General features: G+C 32.4%; 1 protein-coding gene across 1 annotated transcript; it reads left to right on the forward strand.

The window, feature by feature from the left end:
* Nucleotides 1-6,660: 6,660 nt before the first annotated feature.
* TRIADDRAFT_49993 (uncharacterized protein) lies at nt 6,661-11,421 on the forward strand (the record flags this gene model as incomplete). Its single annotated transcript, XM_002110355.1, has 17 exons — nt 6,661-6,729; nt 8,113-8,201; nt 8,444-8,564; nt 8,660-8,740; nt 8,885-8,986; nt 9,070-9,117; nt 9,202-9,309; nt 9,415-9,483; nt 9,555-9,613; nt 9,715-9,837; nt 9,947-9,998; nt 10,089-10,334; nt 10,417-10,533; nt 10,638-10,671; nt 10,765-10,904; nt 10,984-11,230; nt 11,342-11,421. The coding sequence occupies 17 exons, from the start codon at nt 6,661-6,663 to the stop codon at nt 11,419-11,421; spliced, it is 1,785 nt and encodes a 594-aa protein (XP_002110391.1).
* Between the last annotated feature and the right edge of the window lie 973 nt (nt 11,422-12,394).

Genomic DNA, 12,394 nt, shown 5'->3' on the forward strand with positions numbered 1-12,394 from the left:
ATCATACATAAACTTAAATACTATTTCATTAAAATCCTAAGAAACTCGTTACAGAAACGGTTGGTGCATAACCTTGTAGTCATTGTAGAATTGAACATATTATAATACAGGGTAGGGTAATTCATTTGTGAACATATCATTTTTACACCAGAACGCATATTTTAATTGTAGTCAGAAGCTTTTAAATAGAGCCTTATCATTTCGTTGAAACGCCTTCTGACATAAGTATACAGTAGCATGCTACTCAAAACTTTTAATCAATAGTGCAATCTCATTGTAGAGTAAAAAAAAATCCAGTTAAATGATCTGTATAGTGTTATTTAGTAAGTCCAAAGGGTTTGTATTGCCCAAAATTTTTCCTCCGATACAAATTGTATTCTTTGACATATCATTTACAATAAGTGTAACCTATTATAAATGGTAACCTTAACATACTGTACATACGATTTCAACCTCACAGTTTATTTTTATACCATCAAAAACTCTTATTACAAATATAAATTACTAAATCATCCCAAAATCTGTATACCAATTAGTGAGCAAACTTTAGTCGTTATTAATATGCGGCCAATTGATCTCTAAATATCTTACAATCCATAACTATCAACAAATATTGTTTATTTAGAATGAGCTTAAATTTAAAGCGTGACTCAAATTCTCCACCCTACACTGAATGCATTTCTTATTTGTAATCTTGAAATTTTTCGAATAATGATGAAACTCTTATCTTTAATCAATTATATTGATTATATGTATCACAATAAGAAATTTCCGATCATGAAGTGTAATAGCATTTCAAGAAAAGTGATACTCTAGCTCATAATTATAGCCAACTATAGTATTTTTAAGCCCGATCACAACACGTCTTCCAAACATTTATGAATATCTTCGTTCTTTTGGACCTAAGTACTTAATTCGTCACATACAGGCTTGACAATAGCAGCTATGAAATAATATATATCAATACTCATGATGGCAGTTTGTTGACTTGATAGAGTGATTAATTTAACTTAATTATAGCTATAACGCTGTTGCACTTCTGTAGTAGTAATGCATCTAAAGTTAAACGCATTCACAATATTTACACAGGTAGTGCACAGCTGTCAAGTCAGCTTCTATATTCATTTAAGTTAATAAATAACTAGAATATTTTTATCTATCCACTAAAGCACATTTGTGACATGAATTAATCTCTTATCGGAAATTGTAGTACTATTACAATTATAATTGTCGTTTATGTAATATAAAAGATCGTATACTTCCCATAAGATACCTTCAAAAAAGTAGCACAAATAGTGGAAGTTACTTGAAATATATTTTACGTGTAATCAGATAAATGGATGTTAGATTCCGCCAACTATCCTAAGCTTTTCTCATAAGTATTATACCAATATTGCAAAAAATAAGCAAAGGGATGGCTAGGAGTCAGTAACAATTATAATTAAAAATGTATACGATATTCATGCATATACGAGTACGTAATCTAAGGCGTATAATTAAATCAATAAATGCATGACGATAGTGGTAAAATCTCAATTAAAAGTATACCCAAACGTATATTATATTATAACTCAGTTTCCAGTAAATTATGCAATCATAACGCAGCATAAACGCTATTTTATAACTTAGTTCTTCAACTATAACTTACAGAGTGGAACAGTTATTAGAATATAGCAGAGCATGCTTCCATTTATCTATTGTAGATAAGCCTGTCATCAATTACAACATTATCGTCATTATGCCTTATATAGATTCTTTATGATTCATTTGATTAAAATATAATCAAAAGGCATAAAAATACTCGTAATAGCTAATATGGACAACAATAATCTAGATGTTCCTCTTCACTATTGTCAATTCCTCTGTTAGACGTATTAATACTAGTACAACACTGTGCTACAGACGACGAAATCATCTAGTCTATTTATAAAAGAAACGCCATAATATATGCAACTAGTTTGATTTTTTCGTTAGATGCCTCTTAATATTGATATAAGTCATTTTGTAACTAGGATAGCTTGATTTTCAAAAAATTAGAATAATTTCTTTGTCATACCGTACGACTGTACGTTAAACAACATTTCTATGTAAGCCCTACTGAGTCACACTGGGTGGTAAACATGGCATTGGTAAAATGTATTGGATATAGCGTTGCTCTGCATTCAGTAAATTATAAGCATTCGGATTGCAGACTATCTGTCTACGCAGTCAATAAAATCGCTTATTGTGTCCAACGTTATTAAATTATTGAGATGAAAATAAAACTAATCTAACATTGTTTCATTGTATGAAACACAACGTGCAATAGTTTTAACCGGTTAGTACACAATCATTCGTACAGGAGATACATATATGTCATACATTTCTCATGAACGAACGACATGGCTAATTTTAACCGATCTCTTAAAACATTTTTAGGTTGTGGATGTAATAATTCAATTATTTAATCATTGCAACAGTTCTGTAGTTTACAATCGATAAATGTGCATAACATACGGACATTATCTTCGGTATACTTACGGGTATAACCTTGCTACTGACTCTATTTTAGACTCTGTAGGCATTAACTGATTTTTACGAGCAGAGATTCGAAATATATTTATACCAGGAGACTGTCCTCAACACTATTCCTATACTGTGAATTATGGAAAATTTCATTAAATAGCAGTTTAGCTTAGATACTTATGATTTGTGATCAGATTATGAAATGATTGATATAGCAGTTAATGGCGACATTGTATGCCGATTAATTATACTTATTAATGGCGTTTCACTAAATTCTAGCCATCAACTTATGCAATCTTCTAATAAACATGCTGCCTATATAGCATAACCCATATACCACACAGTACGAGTACATTGTATAACTTTATACATTCAGTGTACTCGCATACATGCACTATTAAACAACATATTTGAGAACAAGAAAGCCAAGGGCTACACTGCTGCTACAGTGTTATAGAGTCCCGACGGATTTTATTACGAATATACTTGATACGCATAATGTAAAATCAAAGTTAGACATTGAAAAATATCCAAAACAATAGCTGCCCCCTGGGCTCTTGTTGTCGGTGGGGGAGAGAAGGCGCGGTATCATTAATAGAGAAAAGTTACATGTTCTTCAAAGTCGTCCATCATAATTTCAGCCTGCTACCTTTATTAGAATTTGATTTTAGGTCATTAAAATAGAGCCTAATATCTTGCATAAGTAATAACTTGAGTAGCGTCATCTTTATAAATATTTTTATATCCTTTTCATTGTCAGTAAATATACTTTACGAATCACTCTTTAGCTTTATATTTCTCTCAGGGTGACCACGTTGCGCTCTGTAGCTGATTATTCTTCGTAGTAGTATCAGGCGTTTCCGATTATCTATAACCGCCGTTCAACTATTAATATATAAGTCTAATCATGAAACTTTTCCTTGCGAAACTAACTTAGTACCCTTTGTGACGGATGATTAATTATACTGCTTGCTACTACTGCATTCTTTGAAATGAATTGATAATAGAGTCCTTTGAGAGAGCCTACAATTTACCATATTCTATATCTGGTTATCTATGGCGAGTCCATCCATAAAACACCGTGTAGTCAAGGCTCCATTAATGTAATTAGGAAGAAATATAGATGTCATATTGTAGAGCTCCCAAATACATCATTATTACAATTTCTAAACTTTGTATTATTCTTTATGACTCACGCAAAATATAAAATCAAAATTAGGCATTTAGATTAGTGATAAAATATACAAGTCACGTATTATTACAATAGATGGCTAAAGTTCGTGTAATATTCTGTGCTTTCTGTAAAATAAACTCTAATTTAGAGGCGTATTTAGTGTGCGGTCTCGGAGTTGAATAATGTTTAGTAGTGAATTAGTTACTTAACTGTTGCTTCAACTCATTTAATGAAGTTTATGCCTAGTTACAAAATGATTATCATTTTGCCTGGATACATAACACCTTAAATAAGAAAATCGTTGTAGTGACAATTTTATCAACTGATATTTGCTGTTTAGTTATTATTGGTCGCTAACTCGTGATTTCTAGATTTCTTTTTAAAAGAAATTACTAGCCCAGGCTGTTCCGTATTGAGCTCTACCTTACTAATAGTAAATACTTCTGACAAGAGCGACGTATGTATTTTTAGACCATGGTTGGATATAAATAATAATAATATACTGTAAAAGTACGTATCTAATTACCAGAAAATTATACTGTTGTTATTAGTTAATGCTATTAATTAATTAACATGCTCATTAATTTAAGCTGAATACAATCATAGAGTAATAACTATAGATAGCTGTTATCTCTTTGAAAAGACGGGTATATCCAATATCATATCGATATTCGTATAGGGAATGAGTATTCAAATATACCCCATAGTAACTGCTAAATTACCAGCATCCAATATTGTAGTAAAGTATACTGATAAAATCTTGTAATAGTTTCATTCTACAATAACTTATTTCTCGGTTGAAGCCGTGGAGGTAAGAGGTTTCCAATACCTCTAAGACTTCAGACGCTGGCACAGTATAGCAATGCCTACGCAAAATGATGAAAGTTTGTTGATTCACATCTTATTTTTAAAAACTCTACTACAAGATATTAATACAGTAATTTGCTAAAACACTTCAAAAAATATGGACTTGACCTTAAAAGTGTTAAGAAGTCAAAACGGTGCAGTAGTACTTCAAAAGATTTAATTATTATTTACTTGTTAAAATAGTGACATTAAAAACTCGAATTTTAGTTATAAGTTGTAACTATTGTCTTCATTATACCTGGTGACAAGATCATTGCATCAATATAAAATATCTACGAATAATTAAAACTCAAGCCAAAAATTTAATTAGACCTTGATAACTAACTAACATACTGTACTACGTAGTTCCATGATCAGGCATAGTTTGTGTGTAACGTTCGCACCATTTGATGCTTTTTATTCATCAGAATTATTTTAAAATTATCTCCACAATAAAAAGCGCAGTGGAATTGAGCTACGGACTACTAAAACAGAGTGATATGATAAATCAGGAATAGAAGCTCCAATACTTGACGAAATACACGGAATTATAGGTGACGCTAATGTATATCTAAAAGCTAAATGTTAATGTCGAAAGACGGGTCTTCTGAATCACATTTTATGCCGTGCATGTGATTTGGTAATAATTATTCGTCGATAGGATGAGTCATAAATCAATGATTCATAACGTAGTTATGCATTCAAAGTTCTAGGTGAACGGCATAAAATCTGGAAATTCACAAGGGTTCACCAGATTATCACCATCATTATATTAATTGAATACTCGTAAACTAAACGACTGTTATTAAACATTGCTAACTTTCAACTTTTTTTCATTCTTAGCCTTTCTTCTAAGCAACAAAGTTAAATCATCATGACTATTTTTTTTACTACAGCACCATCAACAACAGTTTAAATGCGTTCATGTTGTATTTCTGCTCTAGGTTTTGATAAAATTAAATAAATATAAAATTGTGTTGAGAATTTGACGGGCAGGGTGCATTGTGAACTTCATTATGTATACACTATCCTTAACATGATTGTATACAAGATTTAAAAAGTAGCTAGTAGAAATACCCGCAGCGTTGCTGGCGGTTGGCAACCAATTCCGGCCAGGATTGAAGGATTCTAGTTAAAGTTGAACAGATAGGTCGCATTATCCTAAAATGGCCATGTTGATAACATATAAAATAGCATTAACATTAGCATTTGATCCATTTAAAGTTTTATTGTTGTTAAAGCAGTCTTACTAGATAAATAATCAACCAAGATCTAATCATGTGCAGCACTTGAGTTATTAGAACGCATGTGTTTTATTATAAACAAATCGCAGTTGGAAGATAAGACAACCGTTGAGCAGGTATTTTTAATATCCGCCCTTTTGGCCTTAATAAGTTCATAGGTATATTAAAATACGATTGGACGTAATGTTGTTCCATAGATGTATTTATATCATTACATTGCAAAAATTAAGCCTTTGAAGTACGGGCGTATTCCTACTAGCGGGGTGCGATCGAATTGCAAAGTCTAGGCACGTCTTTCTGAAACACTGAATAAAAGACTTTACTTTTTCGCTTTTATACTAGCTTGACATTGTGACTACTATTTGTTGGTGAGTTACTGACAAGAGTTGATACGGTTACCTTTTTAAAGTTATAATTATTTATATTTTAAAAGTAGAAATGGCCGATAACGCTGTGGTTGAGAGTAACGAAATAGCAGAAGCAGAAGTTAAATCGAACGGTGATGTTAGCCATCAAGAAGAACCCAGTAATGCAACTGGCGAAGATAATGCCAACGTAGAAGTAGAAGCAGAAAAAACTGAAGTTCAACAAGAAGAGGCCGCTGAAACTGCAGATAACACCGGAGAAGCCAAAGAGGAAAATCAAGAAGAAAAAGTTGAACAGGCTGTTGACCCTACCCCAGTAGAAGCTGCTCATAATGAGGCCGGCTCTGAAAGAAATTTTGCGGATCCTAGCTTGCCATTTCGAGTCACCGGTATCGATCAAGAAGTAAGATTGCGTATGGGAGACGATAAACCCCGTAACTACAAGCCTCAAACCATCTTTAGATGGCTTCACAGTATTGTTCAAAAGCATCCTAAAGCTATTGCTTTGGGCGTACACCGGGACAATATGTGGCAGAAATGGACCTACGAAGAATATTACAGAGATATCAGAGCTGCAGCGAAAAGTTTCGTGCATGTATGTTGTGTACATTGCTTTATATTTTACCCTGTGCTACAATTTTAAGTTAAGGTATTCTACTTTTTAATTCCTTCTTATTTCCTTACTTTCATTGTTTTTCCACAATTTTACTTTTGCGATGAATTTTTAAAATACCTTTGATTGACATATTTCGCATAAAAAATCTACATTTCGGTAGTACCTTGTACTCGGTAACTTAAGAATTAGTGTTCGAGTATGAGCGCATTGGTTATGGATGTTAATTACAGGAAGGGATCCCAATTTGATACAGAGTTAGCTGTCATATTTTTATAATAAATACGGCAGAGCTTAAAAAATAAATCTCCTCGGAACATGTATGAGTAAGGTTAGTACTGGGTTGAGAAATAGGTAAAGAAGAATAGTGGTTATGACTCTCGTCGATGTAGCAGTAAAAGGCTGCTGTATTATATAAAAAGCGTTTTTAGGCTACCATATACGCCATGATACTATTAATTTTCCCTCTTATTTATTATCCATCTTTTGTTAGCCATTTAACTAAGGTATTATCTTAGCAGGCTCTGTTAGTATTAAATAGTATTTAATATTGTAAAAGTAATGTAAGCTAAAGCAACCAGAGTTGGAAACGATAAACGGTGTTAAATTTTAGTGCAAATATGCGAATTGCTTAATACCATTAAAGACCAATTCGCATAATGTACGAGCATCCGTGGCTTTAAATTAAAATATGCAAGTTGAGACACGCCCATCTACAGTAGCTAACTTACACTATTTCCTAAAGTCGGTAGGAAAGTTGGGCGATATCATAAAAATAGGCAGAAGTTCGAATTTTAAATCAATGACCCAAGTCAATTCGGATATCAAATATTTAATGGCCTACCTCCGTTACTATAGAAAATAATGTAATCTCTACCTAATGTATCAAGTCCGTGTACTGTACTTATACCTATTCTCACCAAGTTCCCTCTAATTATATTGCAATTAGACACTTGAAGGTTCCTCTAATCTACATAACAAATTATGTGACGCTCAATCCTAGAATTGTGGTATAATGTAATAATTCGGTTTCACGCTTTGTCTTATAATCAAGAGTAAATTCTTATTTTTAAGGTTGTATATATCCTCGCTTTTAAGCTTAAAATTACATTTGAAGAGTTAAAGAACGGATGTTTTTAGATACCGTTATACAGTAGGAAATATCTGTCGTGAGCACGCCGTGTCTACTCTTAACTGGCTAATATTACAATAATTATTAAAAACGTTAAATAGGAGTAACAATTATTGTTTATCTCATATGAAGACTGCTTTTCGGATTTATTATCCGAATTGAAGCCAAATCACTACTACTACTTGTAAAAACAGCTTTCTAAGTTATTAAATCTATTTTTTAAACTTTTTAAGCTTGGCCTGCAAAAATACAATGCTGTAGCCATCTTTGGTTTTAATTCTCCTGAATGGTATATATCTAATTTTGGTAGCATGTTTGCTGGGTAAGATTTTTATTGCTGTGCGATCTCCTATATATGTTAATGTAATGATAGTTATATATAGAGAGAGATGTGACTCATATATAGTATGTATGGAAGGACAGTCAATTAGAATTTGTAAATTTCATTTTATTATTTTAGATTTTATTACTTAGATTTAAATAATAGCATCCATCAGAGAATTAAATTATAGATCGCAATAAGAATGCGATAAAATGACTAACAATTTAATTTCTCTACTATAGAGGTGTATCTCTTGGTATCTATACGACTAGCTCTCCTGAGGCTATTAAATATATCTTGGAGGATAGTAACACTGCTATAGCAGTTGTTGAAAATACTGCTTCTTTGAAAAGGGTTTTAAAGGTATATATATATATATATATACATCATCGGATATAATAAGAATTAGATCTCATAAATTCGACGCTTAACGATATCATGCTGAATATTCCATAAAGGCAGCAGAAGGCTCATTAAGGATTAAGGCCATTATTCAATATACTGGAGAAATTGAGGAGCAACAGCCAAATATCTATACTGTAAGCCATGAAATCAATCCATATAATTTGCTAAAATATCGCCTGTGAAGGAGTACAAAACTCTAACGATATTGATAAGAATATTAATTAAATCGATATGGTGAAAAGGAGATAAATTAATATCAATAGATTCTAATTTTATAGTGGAAAGATTTCATTAAACTTGGAAAAGATATGTCAGATGAAGAGCTTGATAGCCGTACTGCTGATATCACACCGAATAAATGTTGTTCTCTTATTTACACGGTATATTTTTTAGATAAATGTATTTAACTTACAATGTAATAGAACAAATTATCTAAATATAATCTTCTACCATTTTGTATTAGTCCGGTACGACAGGAAATCCAAAGGGTGCCATGTTGAGTCATGACAATGTTAGAACTTTATGATTGCTATTGTTCAACCTCCTTGTCAATTGATAATCAAGTTAACTGCTGGAATTATTTTTACGACTATAGCTGGTTTGGACTGCCCATGTTACCTGGGATAGGTTGTATAGTGAATTACCACCAACCGGTCCGGAACGATTTGTTAGCTATTTACCACTTAGCCATATTGCTGCACAGGTAAATGCGAATTGTACATTTAAGCCCGTATGGAATGCTTTATACGCAGAATAGATAATATGTATATAATGCTAGTGAACTAAAATTATAATTATCGTTTTAAAGTTAGTTGAAGTTTATATGCCAACCACTGTCCACGGTAGCGTTTACTTTGCAAGGCCCGATGCACTGAAGGTACGATTACCTATAGAATTTAAATTCATTAACATAAACTGAAATGTTAAGAATTATCTTATATTTAATAGGGGACTCTAGTGGATACATTGAAAGATGTACGCCCAACCTTTATGATGGGTGTACCAAGGTAGTCAATGTATAGTGGTAAAAATTTTTTTGGAATATGCAGGATAGGTGAGCTAATGGGCAACCTTAAAATTGATTAATTGACTGATGTCAATCTAATAGAGTTTGGGAAAAAATAGCTGAAAAACTTCAAGCACTCGCACGGCAAAATCATGGATTGAAGAAGAAGATTGGTAATTGGGCTAAAGGAGTTGGTCTGAGAGGTAATCTCAGTGTAAATGAAGGGTAAGTACTGGATTGAATTCAATCCATAAGGTGCATCCATGCAAATTATAGCAAAGGTTATATTTTAGCTGAAAATTTTACGTATGTTGAAATATCTCATTACTTTTAGTGGTTCTGTTCCATTTGGCTGGGGTATTGCCAAGGCTTTAGTCTTCAAAAAGGTATATAAACACAGTAGAAATTGTAACATTTGTTAGCCATAATTTAAGACGTACGAATTTGAATAACCATCATCGTTAACCTATTAAAAGATTAAAGTCGGTTTGGGCTTGGATAAATGTAAACGACGTTACGTTGGTGCCGCTCCGATTAGTAAAGACGCCATGAAATATTATATGAGTATTGATTTGTCTTTACAAGAAGTATTTGGATTAACCGAATCCAGTGGACCGTTCACCCTCAGCCCAGTTGGCGGTATTAAATTAGGATCCTGCGGTATTGCAATCGGAGGATTAGATTCAAAGATAGACCAACCAGACGAAGATGGAGTTGGTGAGGTCAGTAACTTCATCTTACGATGTTAATAAGCTTATTTACATTCAAGATTAACTTGGAACATGCGCTCATTTTGTAATAAAGCTCTGTGGATTTGGTCGAAATGTCTTTATGGGATATCTTAATAATGAAGCTAAAACTAACGAGGCCATTGATGAAAATGGCTGGTTACATACTGGTGATCTTGCAAAACAAGATAAGGTATTAATTGCTTTCTACTACCGGTACATTATCGACTTCAGAATTTGTACATCACTGGTTTATGTCTAATACAAGTAATCTAATGTTCTGATTAATTGTTCTAGAATGGTTATGTGTATATTACCGGTCGTCAAAAAGGTAAATTATTAATATAAGTTCTTTAGATGTATGTATTTTTATTCAGGAATTAATCTTGTAGATTTTAATTCGTGCTTGTTTTCAACAATTTAGAGATCATTATAACCTCGGGCGGTGAAAATGTTGCACCAGTACCAATTGAAGAAGACATTAAGAAGGAGCTCCCCATGCTCAGCAGTGTTATGCTTGTTGGAGATCAAAGAAAGTATCTAACTTGCCTCGTTGCATTCAAGGTATGTAATATATTTTAATATTATTCAGTAATTGTATCGATAAACTTGCTTTATTAAAATTGTATAATTTCTGAACTAGGTGGAAGTAGACCCTAACACTACAGCTCCTACAAATAAGTTAACTCCAGAAGCTGTAGAAATTTGTCACAAGTTAGGAGTTGAAGTAAGAACCGTTGAAGAGGTAATAGAAGATAAAACAGATACTATCAAGAAAGCGATACAAGCTGGTTTGGATAGGGTCAATGAGCGATCAAAAAGTAGGGCTCAAAAGGTACAAAAAGCTCATATTATAGAGAAAGATTTTTCCGTACCTGGCGGTGAATTAGGTTAGAATCGATCAATCATTTTTTTGGTTCTTGAATTATGCTCAGTAAATGATTGACTGAAATATATACAATAATCACTCATTCTAATGAGCTAATTTCTTGTGCAAATAGGTCCAACATTAAAATTAAAGAGGCCTGTGGTTCTAAAATTGTACGCTGATGTTATAGACAAAGTGTATGCCGAAGAATAAGTCTTAAATTGAAAGAATCATGGTTATAATGAAGTAAAATATTTTGCTGTCCGCTATTGGAATGTTCTCTATTACGATGATAGTTTAAATCTTTATAATTCAACGGATACTATTGCTGTAGTGCTTTACTAATTTTCTGCTTTACACAATAGTAAAGCAACCAAGCAGCATCTATATTTTATGCTATGTTGTAATACACTATATAAGGTATAATTTTTCAAGCTGTTGTCAATTATGGTTAGGCTATAATTTGCAGTTTCACATCTCATATTCATTAAGTTGATTGAATGATGGTATTAAAAAAATCTGGTATTACAAGACTATGATTTAGGTGATTAGTTTAACTTTCAATATCAGTTATCACTTACGATTTATACAGGATATATAATCGCTAACAATGATCGCTATACAGTTTTTACTATGAAATTATCTACAATCGAATATGCCACAAAGAGAAAATACAATTGGTTGGTTACATACATGCATTACTTCTGGTTAATTCTATTAAGTAAATCGTATACCATTTTATTTTCTTTGCTTAATTGATCGATAAATAGACTACATGGCTATGCATGTGATATCGCGTGTTAGAACTATATTGCAGTACTCCGAAATAGTAATAAAGTTAACACGGTTTACGAGTTTAATAAGAAAGCGAAAATATACGAACTTATGCTTGATGACATACTACCAGAATCTAGTGTCAATAGCAAGTTATACCAAAGAGGAAATGCAGATCGCATTGCTAGGATAGTATTTCAAAGTCTTTTTTGTCTCATAAGAAAATAATTGCAATATGCTATCAAAGACAATTGTAAAATATTGACTAGATTTAGAGTTAATCTCTAATTATACATTATTGGCCCGAGAATCCAAATCAGTCACTAACTTTCATTATATGATAATAATACGAATTTTATTTGCATTCTGTGACACACTTCTTAAAAAGAATGGATTAATGAACAGAATCAAA

This window comes from Trichoplax adhaerens, genomic scaffold, assembly GCF_000150275.1.
Source record: "Trichoplax adhaerens TRIADscaffold_3 genomic scaffold, whole genome shotgun sequence".
NCBI lineage: Eukaryota > Metazoa > Placozoa > Uniplacotomia > Trichoplacea > Trichoplacidae > Trichoplax > Trichoplax adhaerens.